Raw genomic sequence first — 21,829 nt, 5'->3', positions numbered from 1 at the left:
TACAGAAGAACACACGCACGCATGCCCTCCCCACCTCTGCTTGGACCCAGCAGGACTCATGCTTATGATCCAGGCAGTTACATGTTGTGGTCTCTGAAAGTTCAAACGCTGAATGAGCTGCCTGAAGAGATCCAGAGTGGCAGAGAAACACACGAGAGTCCCACTGTGGCTCCAGGAGAACATGAAGGCTTTGGTTTGAGATTCAAAGTGAAGGGAGAGCAGAGCAGAGACGAATGATCGACTCCTTGAGGATCCGGTGCCATTCCTCTTTAGATGCAAGTTTTACACTGTCTCAGCATATCTGAGGAAGGAGGATGTTTAACACATGGGCAGATAGCTGCACCAGCAGGCAGGCAGGCAGGCTGTCCTGGGAGGCTGTCTGGAAAGTGGGGGTTGCTGGTTTGGTTCTGTTGACTTGCTCTCAGGGCAGCAGGAATTAAAAGTTACTTATAAAACTATGTGTACAGATGAAGTTAATCAGAGTAAAAATGCTACAGTAGATAAAATATTAAGTTTAAAAAGAGGCAAAAAAAACATATTATGGATTCACTTTATTCTACACAGAAGTTGCACAGAAGCCTTTTATGTGAGGAATTTATGTGATAAAGTGATAAAGACTCTTTACCAATATATACCACGCATACACACTGCATATTCCATACTTTGAACATACAACTTCAATACATGAATAATCTGAAGCAGGACTGCTGACGCTGCTCTGCAGAGGTTTGATTCACAGACGCACAGCACTCCATACAGAGATGAATGGGGCAGCTTGGCTGTGAAGTGGATTACAGGACTTGTAGAAAATGCAGAAAGACCAAGAAAGTATGAATCATTTGTTACTTTTGTTCAGCAGCATGGCAGCCTCGGCCCCAGCTCTTCATTTATCCACTAGCTAAGTTCAGTTTTAGTTCCTTCTCCAACATCTAGGATCACACTTCATTTCTCACCTGTCAAAATGTGCATTATATCACATTTTTCAAAACTCTTTTGCAAATTTCAAGTTCAGGCCTCAATGCTTGCAAATAAATAATTTGTTCCTCCAAAATGTATCAAAGCTTTGGAAAAGCCAAGATCATCTTTGTAGTAAGTAAAAGTGGTGGAGCTCAGAGTAGGAGCTGTTTTTAATAGAACCATTACCAAGGTTCAGAACAAACATGAATGAGAAGGTCTAAAGATGAGATTACCGTAAGTAGAGGAACAACAAATTTGCATTGCATAGCAACACGGTCATCTCCATTCACTTACAGAGACATGTGCTAAAATAGAACGCTCTGGAAAAGGTTATCATGTGGACATTTGCCCTTTTCATACTGCCTGTTCATTCTGGGTGAAAGGTATTTTGATGCACCTCTGATGTACGGTTACGCTGGGCAGCCATTCTTTTCTGTTCAATTCAAAGAGGTATTTCGGTCCCTGTGGATTCAAGTTGGATTTTCAGGGGGCACTTTTAATTTACATACAACCAGTCACAGAAATGAAGCATGTAAAGCAGTCATAGTATCACCAAAATACACCCAAAGCCGTGTGCAGTGGAGTAGTTGCACTTGTGAATTACCATTGTTGGTTTTGCAAGACAAATACATGAAGATTCTGCACATATTTGTAAACGAGTCAACAGCAAGACGTTGCATATTTCAAATAAATGTGTTATAGGGTTTCTACTGAGTGCACCTGGCTGTGAAAAGGAGGAATTCCAGAGAGATTTGCAGAGTTGATGGGTATGACTGGCCAAGCAAATGAATGGCAACATGTTGGCGGTTGTTTGTATTCAGTGTAGACTCCAGTGTGTTTACACGAGAGCATGGAATAGGGACCAACAAAAGAAGCAACTCTGATTGTTACACTTATTTTCCATGCTGTCTGCTTTGAGAAAGTATAGTTACAACTAACACACATGCACCTGCAAAGCTCTGCAGCCTATAAGCAGCAGAGCTGGCACTACGTTCAGAGCAATGCATTGCTATATGTTACACAACACTGCCTGCTTCAGTTCAAGTCTGCATGTCTGGAAACATCAACAAGCCAACATGCTAACCATAAACTCATTCAAATAAAAACAAATGTAAAGCCTCTGTAAGCCTGTGAGGTCCATACAGACTGCAGCTAATGCTGCTGCTCCTCAGTGAGTGAGGAGAAAGGGCAGCTCCCACTGGGTACTGGACAGTCATTCTGTCCTCTGAGCACAGTTCTCATTATGAGAGGACAAAAGGACAAAAGGGGGACAGAAAGCTTCACCCAGTCTGGATCTCTCTAGTGTTTGAACCTAGAACAGAGATGTCCGCGAGCAATGTTTGTTCACGTTATTGGGTACGATGAGTCCACAGGGGACTTCTGTTGCCCTTCAAACATTCTTTAAGACTTTGGCCCAGGCTGGTTAGACTTTTTTTTTATTTTATCTCCATGTGTGCTGAGAATAAAATACAGGGATTACTCAGCACACACGCTTTTCAATCAGTGATAATTGAAAGAACTGTTCACAGAGATGATGCAGCCTAACTAGAGGCAAAGCTGTATCCTTGGGACTAATAAGCTCTGACAAATCAGTGGGGTGAGAGTGTGCATTTGGTCAATTAAGTCTGCAGACAAACTCATTATAAGCAAGAACAACACTGAAGAAACACACAATGATGTCGCTGTACTGTTCAGACTGTGCTATGTGTTCTGGACTACAAGGTCTCACAGCACGAACGTCAAAAATACATTATTTGTTTTGCATTCTAAAAGACACAATAAGCAGCTTAAAGTCTACTATGGGCTGTTTGGAGTTCAGTGGATTATAGTTGTTTCCAGAAACCTGCTATTTTTTAAGGAACAATATAAACTTAGAGGAAGAGTTTGAAGTAAACTGCAGTCTGACTTACAAATTGGTTAAGGTACTTCATATATATTGCCTTGTAAGAGAAGATGTAAATATACGTTTTAATGTGAGTTGCTGAAATTCAACTGAAATTGTTGGTTCAATCAAGCTATTGTGACCCCCTGTATGAAATAAAATATGTTTTTGCAAATAACAAAAGTTCAGCATGATGATGTCACTGCGGACAGTGAGCATCCTCAGCCTCAATTTATCTGCCAGAACACACATAGCCTAACGTTAATGAGGAAAGGGGAAGCAACCACAAAACGGATTCAAGGGGAGGTTCAGTTAAAGGTCGACACAACAGCATCAGCAAACACCCTGTTTGTCGGAATGACCACTGCAGGTATCAGTTTGCTGCGTCAACTATCCACTGCTATGATGCAGGCCTGGGTTTCCTTCCTGTGGTCAGTCTACCCACATCAAAGGTTACAGAGCTAACGTCCAGTTATTACTGATGTGTGATTCAGCTGGATTTGGGCAGCAGAGGTGTGAGTCAACATTGCCACAAGTCTGTTTATCAACACTTCCACTCCCCTCCCACATAAAGGTGGCCTGCAACCACATAACCCCGATATAACGCAATCATTTTTACATCTGTTTACACAGTCTCTTGTTAGCAGCCTCCATTCACGTAAAGAGGCGAGTCTTTCCCTCTGGGCTTCACAATACACAGTGTGACCACTTCTGTCCTTCATCGGGCGAGAAAGATTGGAAAAGATTCTACGTGTGTGATGTGATAAGGCAATGTGTTGATATTGCAGCTGTTGGGCAGCTCATAAAAAGAAATGTGTCAGCCCCCTTGTTAATCTGTGTGACAGCTACTCAGTGTGACAACATACAGACTGTAGACTGTAGAACAGAGCAGTGGCGCCCTCAGCTGGTGAGCCAGACCAATGACCTCCAACTTTTAAACAAACAATGAGAAAGCATCCAAAGACTCTTATTAACATAAAACTTCAATTAAAATATTTTGGGCACTCATTGTTTGTTTGTTTAAAATGAAAAACAAAATATTTCTAAGTGTATTTTTGCTGTAACATTCACTGTGGATCACAAAAAGTGTCGTTACATGTCGTCACGTACGCCTCTCTCCTCTCTGTGGGCTCTGACTGCCATGTTAGACGTGGTAATGTCGCCCCTGCCTCAGTCAACACCTCTTACTGACACTCAATGGCTTTTTGTTTTTTTTTATTCTCCAGCACCTGTTCTTGGCTGTCAGACAGCTCATAGTCTGACTCTGACTGCTGCCATCTCTGCAGAAGAACAACAGCTCTGTAACAAAGGTTCCCCCCAGAGCTGCCCAGGGGACCCCGAATGTTAAGGCAGGTAGGTATTTATTTTATTACAGGTCAAAGGTCAGGCTTCATCGCAAGAGTCAGAGGTAAAGCAGAAACATTAGGCCTTTTTTGTGTATTATACAGCGTGTTTCAGTCTGTCTCTGCAGTAGCTTTGCTTTATCTATTTTTAGAGCAGCAAGGACATTAGCTCGATGTCCGTTTAGAAATGTCATGTAACACATAAGGCCTCACAGCATTCATTTGTAAATGTGAAGGTCAGGAAACTGCTTCTATTTTATTCACCAAGTGGAGAAGTTGACCTTTTACTTGTTTTTTAAAATAAAAAATGAATGCTGATGACACTGGGAAAAAAAAATCTCTATGGTAGAAAGTGACGAAGGACGCTGAACTCATTAACTCTGCTAATTCATTTAAAATACTTAGTGACCAGCTTCCTTTTTATCTCAGGGGAGGAATGGAAGAAAGCTATGAGACATTTGAGGAGGAGTTGGGGTCACCAAGAGCAGATCCTCCTCCACAGAAGCCTGTTCGACAGATCCGCAGACCAGGTGGCAGCACACACACACAGAATCTGTATTGCATGCACATAATTGCCTTCATTTGTTGTAAATGTGCAGTATATTGTACAAGTCTATAAATACTAAGGAACAAGGAGCTACTGAAATATGACTCCTGGTCAAAAGCAACACAGTGATAATGAGGCTCACCCATGCTGAATGAATCTTTTTACAATGCAGCCGGCTAGAATAAGCTTCCCACCGCCAAACACACCATCCATCTTGTGAGGCAGGCTCTACAAAGACTATAAAGAAAATGTGTTTTCATTTGCTCCCACTCTGCTGCAGCCTTGCCTGCTGGTCCCCAGTGGATACAGACTGTGGTGATACCCTGACTTTCCATCTAGTGCCTTCATACACTGACATGTTCTTAAGTGAACATCAGTGGGTGTATTACTTTAAAATTGAAAAGGCTGAGGTGGACTGGCAGCAACCTCAGTCTTTTTATTACTTTTTATTAGTTTGGCTTGTTATTAAATATTAGCAAGCTAACAAGCTAAACTATATAGCAACATAAGAGAACTCTCTCGCTGAACTTCCTGCTTCATAGTGGGTAGAGATAATCTATAATGAGTGAGGTTCTTATTCTCAACATGATAGATATGGTTACATTTTCAAATTTTATACAGGTTTTAATTGTTGTAATAATTATTTATATTACATTAGTGCAGCACACCACAACCCACTTTGGACTATTTAAATCTACTTTTAATTTAACAGTTAATTAGCAGCAGCAGGGTCCTTATAGATACGTATTAATCAAAATAGTCTCAAGACGTTTTACAGAAAACCAGAGCCTCAACCACCTTAAAATGGGCAAGGAAAAACTCCCTTTTAACAGGAAGAAACCTTGAGCAGGACCCGGCTGATAAGGAGAACCTTCGTGCGAAAGGCCGGCCGGGTAGAGGAGGAGAAGAAGAGGTTGAAAGAACAGAGACGATGAAAAAGAGTGAGAGGAACAAACATCATACATTACAGAGAACGACAGGTTGTTGATGTTGTCAAGAAGCTGAAACTACTGTGTTTATATTATAGTGGATGTTTATAATTTCAGTTAATAATAATTAAAACAAAGATTGTTTAAGTTTAGGAATAATCACATAGGTTTAAAAAGCCTGTGGTACATATCCTGTTGCCAGAGACAGATCTGTCCTAATAACATCCTTGAGGAGCCGAGATGGGATGGGGTCTAAAGGACATGTAGTTGGTTTAGATTTACTGATGCTGGTGGTCAGCCCGGGGAGGTCTATGGACATGAAGCAGTCCAGAGTTAGATTAGGTAAGATTTTATCAGTGAAGAAGTTCATGAAGTCTTCTAAGAGCTACTACTAAGAGCTGCTGGAAAACAAGGATCAACAGAGCTGTGACTCTTTGTCAGCTTGGCTACAGTGTTATAGAGAAAGCGGGGCTGTTCTTGTTCTGTTCTATTAATGATGAAGCTGATCTGGCCATGTTTGCTTGTGAGTTTTGTTACTGACTCATGACATCTCTCTCTCTCTCTTCCAGAAATGTATGCCACCAGGAAAATTAGAGAGGTTAGTTGGAGAACAAATTGTAAATGTTGCACTTACATCCCAAAATATCTTTTTATATTGAGCCTCACTTTGTTCTCTCAACAGGAAGTAGCACCAGTTCAACTACGAGCAGAGCCAAAGACTTTACCCAGAGAACCCACCTCCTCCAGAACAAGTGAGTCCTTTCTATCTTTCTGCTCAACCTTTGTATGCTTTGATTCTAAGGAAGTCTCCCCTTCTATTTTTTTGCCATCCTGTCAGTGTCCTTGCAAAAAACCTTGTCTGTCCAGGGCCTCACTCAGACTGAAACGCCGTGGGAGAATGTCACTTTGAACCGCTGTCTCTTTGTGGCCATCACCATCCTGGTGCTCACCTCAGGCTTTCAGAAAGTTCACGGCAAGTAAACAAACATGAGATAACACTTTGCAAACATGCTGTTACTGAAAGGCTCCTTTAAAAAAATAAAAACAGAAACCTTGCGTGGTCAAGGGCCAGTAGAGGAGCAAGAAGAGTTTGGACTGAGAACGAGACGGCTGGGCACTTTACGACAGAGAGGGCATCCACCAGAGGTGAACTGGTATTTATAATGTATTATCATTTCAATCATCCAAACAGAATACACAGCTGAACTGTTTCTTTTACTGATCTCTCTATGAAGCCTGAGACATCTCTGTGGGAAGTCATGTTTTGGTGGCTGCCTGACCTTGATGATGAAGATGATGAAGAGGAAGATGATGATGATGATGGAGTGGTCAAAAAAGGAAAATCAAAGAAGGGAGCAACAAGGGCACCAAGCAGTCTCAGAAACAAGCCATTGCCAGATAAAAAACTGTTGAAGTCAAGCAAAAGCAGGAAGTTAACGGACAGAAAAGCAAAGAAAGCGAAGGATGAAGAAGTCAAAGAGAACAAAGACACCGAAGAGGCAACAGAAGACGAAGGTGAAGGCGACGACACCATTTCCAAGAAAAAAAAGAAGTCGGTGGAGAAGAAAGAAAAGACTCAAAAAGGTTGATTGATTCTACAGTGGCAGACTATGACTTATTTAAGTAATTTTGTCGTTTAGACAAAGAAACAACTCAGCTACGGAGAATGTATGCTTACAGTTAAATGGCAGAACAATTAACAGCAATTTTATATCTTCCTTGTTTCTTTCCTGGTAACGTGATTTTTGTTTGATGGATTAACCATGAATGATCTTTGATTTGTTGTTGAAGGTTATAAGACAGCTAATGAATCACATGAGAAGCTTGGTAAAATGTTAACAGTATAAACTGTGGATAGTAGAGACTTAACATGGCAAACTTTAGATCAAAGGATCAATAATCCGTCCAACCAAGCCTGTAATGTTGTCAAAGATCTGCTTCAGAGAACCCAGTTAAAAGGTTGTAAAGCTTTTATCCTGATCAGCAACCTTGAGTTTAAACAGACGGGAAGCATCAATAAATGTTTCTGTGTGATTGTGAAAGAACAGACTGTAAGACAATGTTTTTTTTCTCCACAGTATTTAATTACAAAAAACAAAATCTTAAAAGATAATCTATTAATGACAACTCCATATTCAGAATGCAGATTTAGGTATAAAAGTGAGGTCATATTTATAACCCTGCAATCTCAGACTGCCCAGCACAGTCACATAGACCAAATGTCTATTTCTAAAAACAGAGATGGACGCTGTGGACAGGCAGGGCGAGTGTGACTGCACAAGAAACCAATAACAGAACAGTGGTCGGGGATCAATTCATTCCAAGACCATCTGGAGGGGGCGGTCTCATTGGCATGGGAGGCATGGGCATCTGAGGTGGCATCTGATGGGTACCTGGAGTACCAGGAGGAAGAGGAGGAATGGACATTCCTCCTGGTGGGGGAGGAGGCAGACCGTCATTTGGTGGGTGTCCAACTCCACTCATAAGAGGAGGGGGACGCTTCACACCAGGGGGAGGTGCTGAACCACCGGCCTGGGGAAGAGCCTTTTCCATTTTAAAGTGGAACTGCAGGAAAAACTGTAACAAACAATAACACACAAGACAAGTTAAAACAAACATGTCCTCTTTTCTAACAGGGTCAAATTAGCTTTGTAACTCAAAACTTCTTGGCACCTGTTTAGTCTCTCTGTTCCAGTGTGTCCAGAAGCGGTTTTCTGCTTTGTCAATTTCTCTGCTAGGGACCTAAAACAGGAGAAATATCAATGTTATACTGCAGCTAGATAAACCAAATGAGAGAACTGCACGTCACACTAACCTTGAAGGCTATAGTTTCATATGGTTCAGCAGCAAACAGCAGGTACTGCCAGCGACGATCAGGGGGCTCTATGCGCTGTTCGTAAGCAGACATGAAACGATGCCTGGGTCCGATTCCTTCAGCAATCTCTGGATAGTCAATCTGATGCACAGACATATGAAACAGGACGATAACACTCACACTCACAGGGCTTTCCATTCAGTCATTTATATTGCACTAAGAAACATCATTGGAATATAAGGTGAGGCTTTGTACATGCATCTTATTTTCATTTTACAGCTGCTTTCTTTATCATAATGTGTGTGGCTGTTCATTTACTCACAACTCATTTGATCTACTCCACACCAAAATATGTGCATTCCAGGTTTGAAGTTGTTTGGATGGACAATATTGTGACTGAAAGGGGTTTACTTTTATTTGCACAGTAGTTTAACTACCACATTTCCACAAATAAGGACATGCATGACACTTTCCGAAACACTAACTGCACTTTGAGCAAATACTGCAAGTCATCAGAAAGACACCGCACACTGATTACAGCTTCAAGTGATTCCTCGGACAGACAATACTGAGACCCACTCTATCTCAGTTTTGCAAGAAAATATAACACAAAACTGTGTGACATACAAAGCAAAGTGTATCAACGTCTGCATTGCTGTAAATCAAAAAATGTTTCCACTTTTTCACAAAGAATAGACACCTGTATTATTACTGTGATCCGGATTCCCTCTGAAGGTACTAACCTGGAAAAGTAAAGACTGCTGTCCAGTCTCTGGGTCCCTCTGTTTGGTAACTAGAAAAGACAGATGAAAAGGGACCACATATAAAAACACAGTACATCTGCAATGAATCTACTTCATCATACTCTACATTATTATGGCAAATGATGTGTAGCAACAAAGCAGCCTAACCTTTGTATCCAGGTCGACCAATTTTAACAAACTTCTTGACCTCAACTTTTACTTTTGCTGGGGCTGGCTGAGCTGGAGCTTCTTTTGCCTCTTTGGCTGCTCTCCTCGCTCTAAATTACCCAAAGTGTATAAATGAGAATGCAGTCATGTTTAAACACCAACACAGATACAGCTGCAGTCTGTGACATTTGAGAAGAGCAGATGAGTGTGGACTTACAAGTTGGTCTGATGTTTTTTTCCTTGTGTGTGGGCCAAGTAGCTGCCCTGTAATGCAAAAGAGAGCTGCTTGTTTACTTTTCAAACAAGATATATATCCAAATAACAACAGGTAACACAGAGTGCAAATGGTGCGATTTATATGCCTCCTCACCTCATTGTTGTGAAGTGTCAGACAAAGTTTGCACTCGTATGAACCTAAATGATTCTTCATAAAGTAGGGATCTTTGTTGATATCAATTGTCTCCAGGGCCAGCTGACGTAACCGTTCTCGCCTGTCCCGGTTACTCTCAGAGGCAGATGCCACCCCACCGCTCCCTGTCTTCCCTCCAGCTCGATGCTGAAAATCCATCTTTGCAAGGTGATGGACTTGGTCACACAGACAACTATAGTCGAGTATCCAGTCACAACTGGACAGTTACTCTGAACAGATCCCCCCTGATTATCTGAGACGAAGTAAAACACAAATCATTGGACGATGCAAACAAGGAACAACATTTTATTGCTATATTATTCTAAATACATTGTACCGTGCAGTGGATTATGGCCCTACACGATGCAATGTGTAGTTATACTACTGCTTGAGCGCTTAAATAAAGCATCGGCTACTGTAGGCCTTGTAAGCATAAGATGATTTTACAAAACAGAAAGCAAAGCCAAAAATTAAATCTAAAGTACATTTAGTAATTTACCATAGAACAAATTCTTTCTGCCACAATGTCCAGTAAACTGTGGTTTGTTAGCATACAGTGACGCTAGCTACTGAATTCATTGTAGCCATGCTAATACTAAGCTAATGGTGGTACAAGCTGGAAATGAATCATTTTAATAACAAACCAAACACAAAATTATCTGATATAAATCGATAACGTTGTGTATTTGGTAGGCGCTTTGTTCATTACGCGACAAGAAAAGTTATTAATATCAGTTCACGCTGTCTAGCAAACACTCACCAGCTCCACAACGACAGAATGGCGTAGATTTATACTACGCATGCGCCGGTTGTTGCTACTTCCTGTTTTGGCTTCGGTATCGGCCGGTGACAACTTCAGGCGTGCTACTGCCCCCTTGTGGTTTGGAGTACCGGCTGTTTTAACGTTGCCGTTTTTGCTCTCTTACGTCAAATAACAGCTGGCCTCTTTTTATTATGAAATTTTCACACCTTGCTGTAATAGTGGTAGGTTTGAGGAACTTCCCTTTGACTGTAGGTCTCCCAAATGCCCGCCTTGTTTGATCCTCACCGACCGCCGTATTAGCACCAGCTGAGAGGCGTGTCAGTGCTCAGAGCGATGTGTGTCCGGTGTGTACTGTACTAGCATGAAGGAGATGTCCGTCAGTGCTGTGTTTACTTGACCGCAGAAATGACCAAACACACCCCGTCACATCGGGACAGGACATCAGATAGCGGCTTGGTTAGGTTCGTGATATAAACAACAGTTATTATGTTCTTCTGCTGTTAGTCAACTCTATTAGTATGTTTTCGGCAGTGGAAATGGTTCAGTCTTAGCCACCTCAGTCCCTGTGTCCGTCTGTTTGTCCCCAACATTTGTGTATCTGCGTGAGAGTCCGTGATGCGTTTCAACGAGAAGGAGCTGGTTTTTTTAAGCCGACAGCCTCCGGAGATGGCAGCTGAGCTGGGGATGCGAGGTCCCAAGAAAGGGGACGGTAATACTACACACGTCCTCAGCTTCTATCAGACGCACTTCTGTTTTATGTTATTCTGAGCAGCAGACACTCTTAGGATCAGCCAAACAGATGGATAATGTAACGTCTTTGTAGTAATGTTTACTTTCGTTTCCTCTATGTCGTGACATAGTTGTAAAGAAGAGACTGGTGAAACTGATCGTCAACTTCCTCTTTTACTTCCGGACTGATGAGGAGGAGGTCAGCTGAGTCAATGTTTGAGCACTTGTGCATACTGCATTTATTGTCACAGTGTCACATATTCAAATATTTCTTTGTCAGCCTATTGGAGCTTTGCTGTTGGAGCAATGTGTGGTGACAAAGGTGGACAGCCAGACCTTCTCTATTGGTGAGCATCCTCTGTTGCTTTCCACATCAGCCGTCAGTTAGTGAAGATGAGTGTCACTGAACATCAAGACACACAGTCCATTACTTATATAATGTCTGTACATCTGTTCTGTGTAACTCTGAATCCGTGTTTATCTTTATTTGTAGCATTTCTGGATGAAGCAGAGAGGAAGTATCTGTTTGAGTGTAACACTGAGGAGCAGTGTAAAGAATGGATGGACTCCATCACCAAAGCTAGGTAAGACTGACTATTTTACTTACCAGTATTATAGCAAATATTAAGGGTTGCAGAGCTTTCAATAATGGAACAGCTGTTATTTGATTATTGGTCATGCCATCTCATTGTTCCAAAGAAGACAAATTCACTCAGAAATTATGAACTTATATTTAAATACCTTTTATTTATTCATGTATTTTATTCATTGTGCTAACTACTACATACATATATGCATCATTAGCCCTCTAAATGTCAAATTAATTTGTTGTCTCATCTCTTGCAGTTATGAGTTCATGAGGAAGAGTCTTATATTCTATCGAACTGAAATCCACAAGCTCACTGGGAAGGTGAGAGCCCTCACAGCATGTCGCTGCACTAAATGCCACGCAGATGGTGCTTCTGATTAACATTGTCATACCATGGGAATGGCTGCAGTGTGGATTGCACATGGCAGTGTGTGCCGTGACTGGCATAACTGTCAATATCAGCAGAATATAGAAGTTCAAGTATGAAGTTGAAGAAGAACGATGCTATTGTATTAAGCAGAAAGGATGACAAGTGAAATCCCATCTCTGCTATGTCAGTTTTATTGCATAAGTACCTTGCACTCTGTGTCTGTGTTTGTGGTGAACCTTCATTTCATATAAAGGTTAAACTCTGCTTTAGTAGCAGGGAGTTTGCTCTGTGCACTGTTTTCTTACAATCTTTGCTCACTGCCTGTTTTTTTTCCCAACAGGACCCCTTGGAGCAGTATGGTATATCAGAGGAAACTCGCTTCCAGGTCAGCAATGGTGCTCAATTCATGCACAGAGACCGGCATACCTCCTCCCTTTAGACCAGCATGCAGATGTATTTCAGTTGAGTTCACTCTGCCATTCCAACCTTCACTCCACAGTGATTTCAGCAAATAGCGTTTTGTGTCATTTTGTGTCATTGTTCATTACAGAGAAAAAAAAAATCATAGTTTTTTAGTTTTTTAACCTGCCATTTTCTGGATTTTCAGACTTCTGTCTTAGTTACTCACTTCTCATGTTTCATAGAATGTATTCAGGTCATGCTGTATGTTGAGACTATTTTATGAGCCTCTGTTTGTGTTTCTTAAGCTGTGGGCTCACTTTCATTCAGGACTAATAATAATGTGAGCGTGACTGAGTCAGTCCAAGATATTGGACCTTTTATTAATCTAGCAATTGCAGCCAGTTAGGAAAAAAACTTAAAATGAACTGTTTGCAGTCCTGATCTAAACTTCGTGAGCCCTCGGACCTGCTGTATTGAGCCACATATTTTGCTCAATTTTTTTTTTGAATAAAGATGATTTTTAGCTGCCCTGGTATATTTTGATGTCATGTAGTTTAAAAAGTCCGTTTGTATGCATCACTAGAGGGTTATCACCGAAATTTCAGTAATGTACTTGAATCTACTGTACTTTTTCTGTGGCACTTTGAGTCAGATTCCTTTAGTTAAGCTGTTAGAATCCAGATTTCTACTTTTAGCAGATACTGAAATGTAACTATGTTTTACTGAAAGGGTCTCTATCATGCAAGTGGGTGACATATTTATTTCCTTAGTTCAGATTGCCTACATATTTGAATGTGTTTTCATTTTAAAACTTTTGCACATAAATTGCATTTAGTCTGTTTTACTTAGTTATAATACACTTGTTTCACTGGCATCTCTTTTTATACTAATAAAGCCATTTTAAGATACTGTACATTCATGCATAGTGTCATCTGTCAAAGATATTTCAGTTGAATACAAATATTAATAAATGTGATGGTTATCTGTGAAGGGCACACTTCATCCCACTTTATTTCACCACGGCATCCAGAAAGGAGGGAATTAACCTGAGATCTGTTCCCCTGCACCTCTTCTCTTGTTACTGGATGGGGGCCACACACCACAGAAAATATTGGTAGAGGCCAGGTAGAAACACTTGCTTTTAATAAGCAATATAAAAACTCCATCACAAGCAAAACACCAGCTTGATGTCAGATTTGTCTGAACAGAAAGTAAAACAGGAAAAAGCCATGTTTGCTTAAGCAGAGAAATCCAACTAAGATTTTATTTCTAGTCTATTTATTATTAGTTTGTGATTGTTTTCAGTAAATTTCTTATTCCACATACATAATAAACTGCTGGAGGTGAAGATAGTTGAACTAATTTGAAAGCTTCATCAGAGGGTTCATGGGAGAGGGAAAGAAATAAGCTCAGTTCGTATGTGAATTAATCTATAGCTACTTTACTTTGTCTTCAGTCCATGTATTGACTTGATATAAACTCAGCAGCTCGTCTTCTGAATCAGGCCAAGATGCTAACTGAAGAGAGCAGAAGAGGCCCTTTGTGTGTGAGAGAGAAACGTTTCCTTAGCAACGCAAGTGTGTGATTCAAAAACAGCAACGTCACATCCTTCCCGTGGTGCTTTGCGAACACAAATTGAACGTTCGGCAAAAGAAAACATTTGTATTTTGTATGTGTTGTTTTTAAGCGTATAAAACAATTACAAGGCCTTTCAATTGGTACGGACGCAGCCAATAGAAGGAGTTCAACAGCGTGTAAAGGAAAACGTAATTTGTGGGACGGTAGGTGTAAATATTAGTGCCGATTTTAAAACAAACATTGTTGCCAAAGCATTAGCGCTACAGCTAGCGTTTCTCAGGTTAAGTCGCCCAGCTGAGCTAGCATTAGCATTAGCATAGCTCTGTATGCAGCTGGTTGATTGTATTATTCTGGCTTTCGATTCAGTAGTATCTGCTATCTCGGCATCATCATACTTGCTGTTGGCGAGACTGTGAAGACATACATTGCTAGTTCTCACAAGAATATTAGTATTGTTGTAAGCGTATAGACTGAGCCCACCCGCAGCTGGTCCTGTTCGCTAACTAATATCATTGTCATTTACTAATAGTTTTAGTTGGAGATTTAAACCAAGGCTCCAATGTTTAGCAAATGATTGGTTTGTCTTTGTTTCGGAGGATGTTAAACCACAGCTTTATGCCTAATGTTTTACCACAAAGTGATTTCTCGTTATCTGCTTTCTGCCTGCTTATCGTTTCTTTGGCACTCATTTAAAGTGATTTAAATCTCTTGAAACCTAGGTCTCTTTGTCTGATTACAAAATACACGATATGCTTGAATGCTTGTTTATCAGCCACATTTATATTTTGTCCTTAAAGAAATATCTAATCTTAAGAAAATGAATAATGTTTAATTAACGGGTATAGTAAGGAATTGTTTTGGGATTTTTATTGTTGTGTTATCCTGTTTTTAGGTATCATGGATCAGGATTACGAGTGCAGACTGCTCAGACAAATCAATATCCAAAATGAGAATGCAAGCCCCATAGTAAGTACTCTTTTCTTTTTCTGATGTCCTCGTCTTCGAGTGAGCTGTTTCCTCATTTACGTTTAGTTCCGAAAATTGAACAAATTGCCTCATCTAGTCTCTACTATGAAGTAAAGACTGCAATTGGTGTGATTAGGTATTGTGTTAAATGATGATGGACCCTCCCAGTGATTAATTGTTAACCAGTGAGCTTTACAAATGAGTGGGAAAGGTGTTACTCTCGATGCTTTGCTAGTAAAGAAAAAGTTTAACAAGCCTGTCATTTGACAGTGTCACTAGTGTTGAGCAAAAACAAGACCTTACCAGCCAAATGACAAACATTTGTGAATGTTGCCTCCTGTTCGTAACACCTCAAACAAATGCACCATCTGCCGCCTAAATTATCCAGTTTTTTTTTTTTCATCAAATCACTGTCCAAAGCCTGTTTGTGTTTGACCTCCAGTCAGAAAACACTTGCTCCTCTGTTCCCTTGTGTAGAAAGCTGTAGGAGCGGTGCGATCTCTGACACCCACCAGCTCCCCCCTGTCCTCTCCTAGCAAGCATGGCGATCGCTTCATTCCCTCCCGGGCTGGAGCCAACTGGAGTGTCAACTTCCATCGCATTAATGTGAGTCGACTGCAATACACCCTGGACTGCACTGCCTGTCCTACCAAAAGAACAGTGTTATCACTTTCAAAGTGTGATATGACCCACAGTGTAATGAAATGGTTTAGAAGGCTCATTTATTTATTTTAATTGTGATACAGGAAATTGAAAAGTCACACAATCAAAACAGGAAAACTAAAGATGGCACCACCGACAGCAACAAAGGTAATTCATCACCTTCATAACTATTAGCTTTTATTGCTGGCTTTGTTTGGCTACATTGGTTGCAAATGGTTCATTTTACTTAACCTTATTTTACAGTTTACTGTTTTAGATTTGTGTGAAGTTACTGCTAAACATTTTCAGCTGCAGCAAATTATATATGTATTGTGAGGCTTTAGTTTATCATAGTTATGAAGAATTATTCAGCTACTTTGTAATTGTCTGCCCCAAAACCCATCCCTCTTCTTTTGTAGCTGTATGTATGGTATAGTTCTATCCATTTTTGGCTTATTTCCACAGGTATCTTTGTCTTCTCCAGTCAAACTTGATAATTTGACCTTCTCTTGTTTGCTGAGCCTGGCAAGGTTCATGGAAACTGGAGATAAGGAGTAAACAAAGCTTAGTGGAAGAAAAATTCTCCTTGATCTTTAGAGATGTGAGAGTGAGCAAAGAAATTGCTGAGGGAGTGTAGCGTTTGAAGTTAATCATATCGACAGCCTGGTTTGATTTCCCCTCTGTCTTCAGCGGATGGCCTGGCTTACTCAGCTCTGCTGAAGAATGAGCTGCTAGGAGCGGGCATTGAGAAAGTCCAAGATCCCCAGTCAGAAGATCGTCGTTTGCAGCCATCTACCCCTGCCAAGAGGAGCCTTTTTAGTGTAAAACACACAACCTAGCTGTATCACAAGTGTTCATTTGATTGTGGATATTCTGGCATTGTTAATCCTCTGTTTGTGTCCTGTAGTATTCTGTAAGTGCTAAGAGAGCTCTGCCAGAAGAGGATGGAAACACAGTCTCTCCATATTCTTTATCACCTGTCAGTAGTAACAGGTAATACATTTTTCCCGTTGATCAGGTATCAGTTAAACAACATTAGCACAGTCATAACTAAATATTATCATGCATCATTGCAGCCAGAAACTGTTACGGTCGCCACGTAAACCTACACGCAAGATTTCCAAAATACCTTTCAAAGTTCTGGATGCTCCAGAGCTTCAAGATGACTTCTACCTCAACTTAGTGGACTGGTCCTCTCTGAATGTGCTCAGTGTTGGGCTGGGTACCTGCGTATACCTTTGGAGTGCCTGCACCAGCCAGGTGTGTGATGTGCCGGAATATTTCATTTCCCATTCAAATTTGTCATTTAACTTGTGTTTCTTATCACAAACACAGTTAAATTACAAAGTAATCATGTAGTAGTAATGTAACTTATTTAATGAATAGGCTGTCCCTGTTAATTATCTCTTTTGTGTGCTTATATATTTTTTAGGTGACAAGACTTTGTGACCTTTCTGTAGAAGGTGACTCTGTGACATCAGTGGGCTGGTCAGAGAGGGTGGGTTAATTAAGTTGCTTAATTAAAATGTTGTTTTTAAAGATAAAAATGTATGTTGTAACATAAGTGTCTTCATTGCAGGTTCATTTGTTTGCAAATTCTGTTAGGAAATGATTTGAAGTCCAGCATGAGTCACTATGATGCTCAGAGTGTGCTTTCTGTTTAGGGTAACCTGGTAGCAGTGGGTACTCATAAAGGATATGTACAGATCTGGGATGCAGCAGCAGGGAAGAAGCTCTCTGTATTAGAAGGACACACAGCCAGAGTGGGTGAGTTGATGGAGGCAGAGATACTAGGAAGAGTCAAAGTATTGACTTCCCATTCATATTCACAAAGTTGTTTAGCAACATCTCTCATGCATTCATGGCCCCTGAATCATCTTCCTTTTGCCCTTCCCCTCTTTATCTCATTCTCTGTTGCCAGGTGCTCTGGCATGGAATGCAGACCAGCTGTCATCTGGGAGCCGTGATCGGGTGATCCTGCAGCGGGACATTAGAGCCCCGCCTCTCCAATCAGAGCGGCGTCTCCAAGGACACAGACAAGAAGTCTGCGGCCTCAAGTGGAGCACAGACCATCAGCTGCTAGCCTCAGGAGGAAACGATAACAAGGTATGCAGACAGAGAATCTCACCTGTGAAGCTACACTTCTGTATGAGGATCACAGACGGACTTCTGTACTCTCCCTGCTGTCTGCAGCTTCTTGTGTGGAACCACTCGAGTGTCCTTCCAGTGCAGCAGTATACGGAGCACTTGGCTGCAGTAAAGGCCATTGCCTGGTCTCCTCACCAGCACGGCCTGCTAGCCTCTGGAGGTGGCACCGCCGACCGCTGCATACGCTTCTGGAACACCCTGACAGGCCAGCCCCTGCAGTGCACCGACACCGGCTCTCAGGTCTGCAACCTGGCTTGGTCCAAGCACACAAATGAACTGGTGAGTGCACTGTAAAACAGAATCAATATGAATCAATAATGGTTCCAGTTTTACACATGACCTAAACTAACAATATGTGGGAAACACTGTTTGTGTTTGGCAGGTCAGCACACACGGTTATTCCCAGAACCAGATCCTGGTGTGGAAGTATCCCTCTCTAACTCAAGTGGCCAAACTTACAGGACATTCCTATAGAGTTCTCTACCTGGTCAGTATAGTGTGTTTACATGTGTGTGTCTCCTCAGCTTAATGGTAACCTTGATCACACAGTATTCCAACACTCTTAAGTTCATTGTATGATAATGTCGCATGCAGGCCATGTCACCCGATGGAGAGGCCATTGTGACAGGGGCTGGAGATGAAACACTTAGATTCTGGAACGTCTTCAGTAAGATGAGATCAACAAAGGTATTGATTCTTCTCATTTTTCACACACATTTTCATTACAGTTCCCAGTTTTGTCTTATCGCCTTTCTCTGCCTAATTTCAGGAATCAGTCTCAGTGCTGAACCTCTTCACCAGGATCCGATAGTCTGTTCTATGAGGGAATAGGGACGGGAATGGAATTTGTCTGCATGTTGTAAATTGACTCTTTTTGAGTATTCACCTCAATAGTCCACAGAGGGCCCCCTCCCTCGATTGCTCTTATTTACAGCTGAAGTTTGGGGGGAGCTTGAGAGACTTATTATCGAGGGCAGAGGAGATGCATACAGAGCACATACAGTATTCCACTTCATCCTGAATGACGAAGCCACTGCTGCCTCCAATAGAGCAGTGATCCCTGATGATGAGGAGAGTTTTGGAAGCTTTTCTCTCACCCCATTCGATTATGTTTGTTTACAGACTGAGCCTGTGCATACCTGCCAAATATTAAGTTTGTCCTTTTGATTGTCTATTTATTTTTTATTTTTTAAAGTGGATTCTTGCTAGTGTGTTTGTTTAAGATGCTGTTACCTGATCTGTGGGGTGAGCGTTCAAAAAAAATCCAACTTTGTGTTTTCCTCCGAGGCAATAATGTTTCACACCGATAACAGGTTGTACAATTCTGTGCTATTTTGAAAAGTGTTAATAAGGACTGGATTAAAAAAAACTTTTTTTTGTTTTAATATTTGAACATTTAGTTCATTTTAGTCCAATGATACAAAGGAGGATTGGTAAATAATTGTTTGATAATCTCTTAAGACAAATCCTGTCATATACAGCGTACAGCACACCTAGGATGAAAATATGTTTTTGGTAACATTGTACATTAGACCAATTAGTTATAAATGTAACACAATGAAAATATAACATTTTAATGTGACTTGTGTGAAAAACCACTTTGGCTCGTCAGTGCCCAGTAAACACCTTCATGCAGAACTGCTCTGTGCTGCACCTGTTCAGATAATAATGCTCGGAACACTGTCTTCTGCTGCTTGAGACCATTTCATGTCATCTGCTTTTCCTCTCTCTGTTTGAATGTTTGAGTTAACATAGTGTGCTGCATTTAAAATGAATGCTATTTATTTGTCTTGTGAAAGTTTGTAGTACAGAGACGGGATGTTTGTTATTATCTGAGGAAAGCTGATGGGCAGTTTCACTGCTAGACTGGGGAAATTTCATTTTAATGCCACTACAAGACAAAGCTGCCAACTTTACATTACAGAGAAGAATGTTGAAGAGATAAATATTTCTGTACTGAGAAATAATCCACAATTAAATACGTATCTCGTATGTGATGTTTTATTTTCTAATGGCTATTTACAAACCATCAGTGAGGATGTTTACTGCACATTAGTATCCTGGTTCTGGATATGAGAAATATGACTATATGTGATCATTAGGTCATCTTTTACGTTTCATTTCAGCCATGCAGTTCAGAAACACAAATTGCTGACATGACACTTTACACTGTTTCATCAGCACTCAGGTGAAAGCACAAAAAAGATGCTCACACATGCAAAACATAACCAGAATAAGAGAGTATGTTAATGCCCCTAGTTTTGCTTGTTTTCTCCAGTACGTGAAAAGATTCAAATCAAGCTGTAACTCTTAACTACCCGACTACACAGCAGAGGTTACACTAAGCAATGAAATTCTTACTTTGCGAGTTCCCTTCATATGACTTTGTACACAACTAAACTAAGATAAAAGACAACAGACTTATTTTAGGCATAGTAAGAATAAATAAAAATAAGCACTAAAAAATAAGCAAAATGTGCAGGTCTGCTGGCAAAAGATAATTATTTATGGGAATTCTACTTTTTAAACCACTTTGCAAATTATTGGATCAATTACAGTGTGGCATTTTCACCTAGTCAAGGTGCAGACTTCAAAAATGTTGTGTACATTTTGTCGTGACAACACTTTAAAGCAGAAATCTGTAGGTTAATCAGATGAGGATCTTATGTTATATTACATTAATTAAGCTTTGCTGTGTAAATACATTCTTCCTTTAATTGGTCACCTACTTGAGCACTTTCCAGCAGCTGTCCCCATTCCAAGTGAACACCAGAGGGAGCCACCCTGTGATCCAAACTCAGTGATTCTGTGCCTGCTACCACACCCATACAATCAAACTTAAACACTGTGCCTCAAAGGTGAGAATCAAATCTAACACCTGCAGGAAGAAGAATCCTCTCAGTGACATGGACAGGCCATGAGGAAGGACAATCATCCGAAACACACCACCAACATCCCCATGAGGTATCTGGCTTCATTTTAGGACTACATTTTGTTACAACGAGAGCTTTTAACAGCTGCAAAACATCCTGTGGCCTCACCTTGTTCCCTGGAAGTCTCTGGATTTTTTATCATGATATTACCAGCACAGCCCACACAAACATAGTTTTGACCCGGAGCATGAAAAATAATGAATGTTCACAGCCTCCCAAAGCTCCCCCACCTCTGCTTTGTGCCCTGTAGCTTCTCCAACCTCCCTCTTACACATTTAAACAGCAAATGGATTTGATCAGTGTAAACAACAGCTGAAGGGTCCAAATGCATGAAGAATGATGGATGTTGTTGAATAATTATGCTCTGCTGTTAATTTAGAAATGCTGCAGCCACATTGTTGGAATCTGAGTGTTAATAAACTGAATTTAACGAGTAAAGACAACAACATTAACAATAAACAAAAGGAAAATATCAGTGCTGATTAAGTGACTTTTGAAATTACAGGTCTTTTTTGTGAAGTGGTTGATGAAAGTCATAGCGTTGGCCTAAGTGACTCAGCTTCTATCAATGGTAAAGAGCCTGAGCTTTCTCCCCCTTCAGACTCCATTATAATGTCATCGAAATAACATGCATGGTCCATTACAGTGATCAGATAAATCATCAGAATGGAAGACTCTCAACACTGTCTTCCAGCTCATCTGTGGCTCTCGGCGGGCAGATGTTAACATTAAGCCCTGAAAGCGGAGAGGAGAACAGGGAGGAAGAGGAGGAGGAGGGGATCGCTAATATGCATAATCCTACCTCCTGATGTTTCTATCAAAAGGCGCAGAGTGCGATGTTCGTTATACAACTAGAGCCTCACAACACAGTGAACAGGATCTTCCCCCAGGTTCCTCGCTAAGCCTGACTCTTGAG

At 40.9% G+C, this 21,829-nt stretch overlaps 4 protein-coding genes across 5 annotated transcripts; 3 read left to right on the top strand and 1 right to left on the bottom strand.

The window, feature by feature from the left end:
- Positions 1-3,975: 3,975 nt before the first annotated feature.
- On the top strand, positions 3,976-7,662 carry LOC114450008 (ubiquitin carboxyl-terminal hydrolase 36). Of its 2 annotated transcripts, none has more exons than XM_028427896.1 (7): positions 3,976-4,188; positions 4,612-4,712; positions 6,228-6,256; positions 6,341-6,410; positions 6,497-6,631; positions 6,707-6,804; positions 6,894-7,662. In XM_028427896.1, the coding sequence occupies exons 1-7, from the start codon at positions 4,181-4,183 to the stop codon at positions 7,245-7,247; spliced, it is 795 nt and encodes a 264-aa protein (XP_028283697.1). In that variant the 5' UTR covers positions 3,976-4,180; the 3' UTR covers positions 7,248-7,662. The 2 variants fall into 2 exon arrangements, with proteins under 2 accessions (XP_028283697.1, XP_028283699.1); XM_028427898.1 differs by having other exon boundaries at positions 3,976-4,192.
- A 64-nt stretch (positions 7,663-7,726) lies between these two features.
- Positions 7,727-10,849, bottom strand: sf3a2 (splicing factor 3a, subunit 2). The gene is made up of 8 exons (XM_028428267.1): positions 10,554-10,849; positions 9,755-10,046; positions 9,602-9,648; positions 9,385-9,494; positions 9,217-9,266; positions 8,474-8,614; positions 8,332-8,400; positions 7,727-8,235 (listed from the first exon to the last, which is right to left on the bottom strand). The coding sequence occupies exons 2-8, from the start codon at positions 9,950-9,952 to the stop codon at positions 7,969-7,971; spliced, it is 882 nt and encodes a 293-aa protein (XP_028284068.1). The 5' UTR covers positions 9,953-10,046; positions 10,554-10,849; the 3' UTR covers positions 7,727-7,968.
- Positions 10,850-10,886: 37 nt separating this feature from the next.
- Positions 10,887-13,559, top strand: plekhj1 (pleckstrin homology domain containing, family J member 1). Its single transcript, XM_028428268.1, has 6 exons — positions 10,887-11,265; positions 11,417-11,484; positions 11,566-11,632; positions 11,779-11,869; positions 12,132-12,195; positions 12,585-13,559. Exons 1-6 carry the CDS (start codon positions 11,172-11,174, stop codon positions 12,681-12,683), a joined length of 483 nt encoding a protein of 160 aa, XP_028284069.1. The 5' UTR covers positions 10,887-11,171; the 3' UTR covers positions 12,684-13,559.
- Positions 13,560-14,267: 708 nt separating this feature from the next.
- On the top strand, positions 14,268-19,933 carry LOC114450267 (fizzy-related protein homolog). The gene is made up of 14 exons (XM_028428275.1): positions 14,268-14,427; positions 15,117-15,190; positions 15,668-15,796; positions 15,937-16,000; positions 16,523-16,653; positions 16,740-16,825; positions 16,909-17,092; positions 17,265-17,330; positions 17,497-17,599; positions 17,754-17,938; positions 18,026-18,259; positions 18,363-18,467; positions 18,575-18,667; positions 18,750-19,933. The coding sequence occupies exons 2-14, from the start codon at positions 15,122-15,124 to the stop codon at positions 18,789-18,791; spliced, it is 1,491 nt and encodes a 496-aa protein (XP_028284076.1). The 5' UTR covers positions 14,268-14,427; positions 15,117-15,121; the 3' UTR covers positions 18,792-19,933.
- The last annotated feature ends 1,896 nt before the right edge of the window (positions 19,934-21,829 follow it).

The sequence above is a fragment of the Parambassis ranga genome, chromosome 17, assembly GCF_900634625.1.
Source record: "Parambassis ranga chromosome 17, fParRan2.1, whole genome shotgun sequence".
In the NCBI taxonomy this organism is placed as follows: Eukaryota; Metazoa; Chordata; class Actinopteri; family Ambassidae; genus Parambassis; species Parambassis ranga.
The sequence above is the reverse complement of the archived record's forward strand: the minus strand, read 5'-3'. Positions and strand labels throughout refer to the sequence as shown.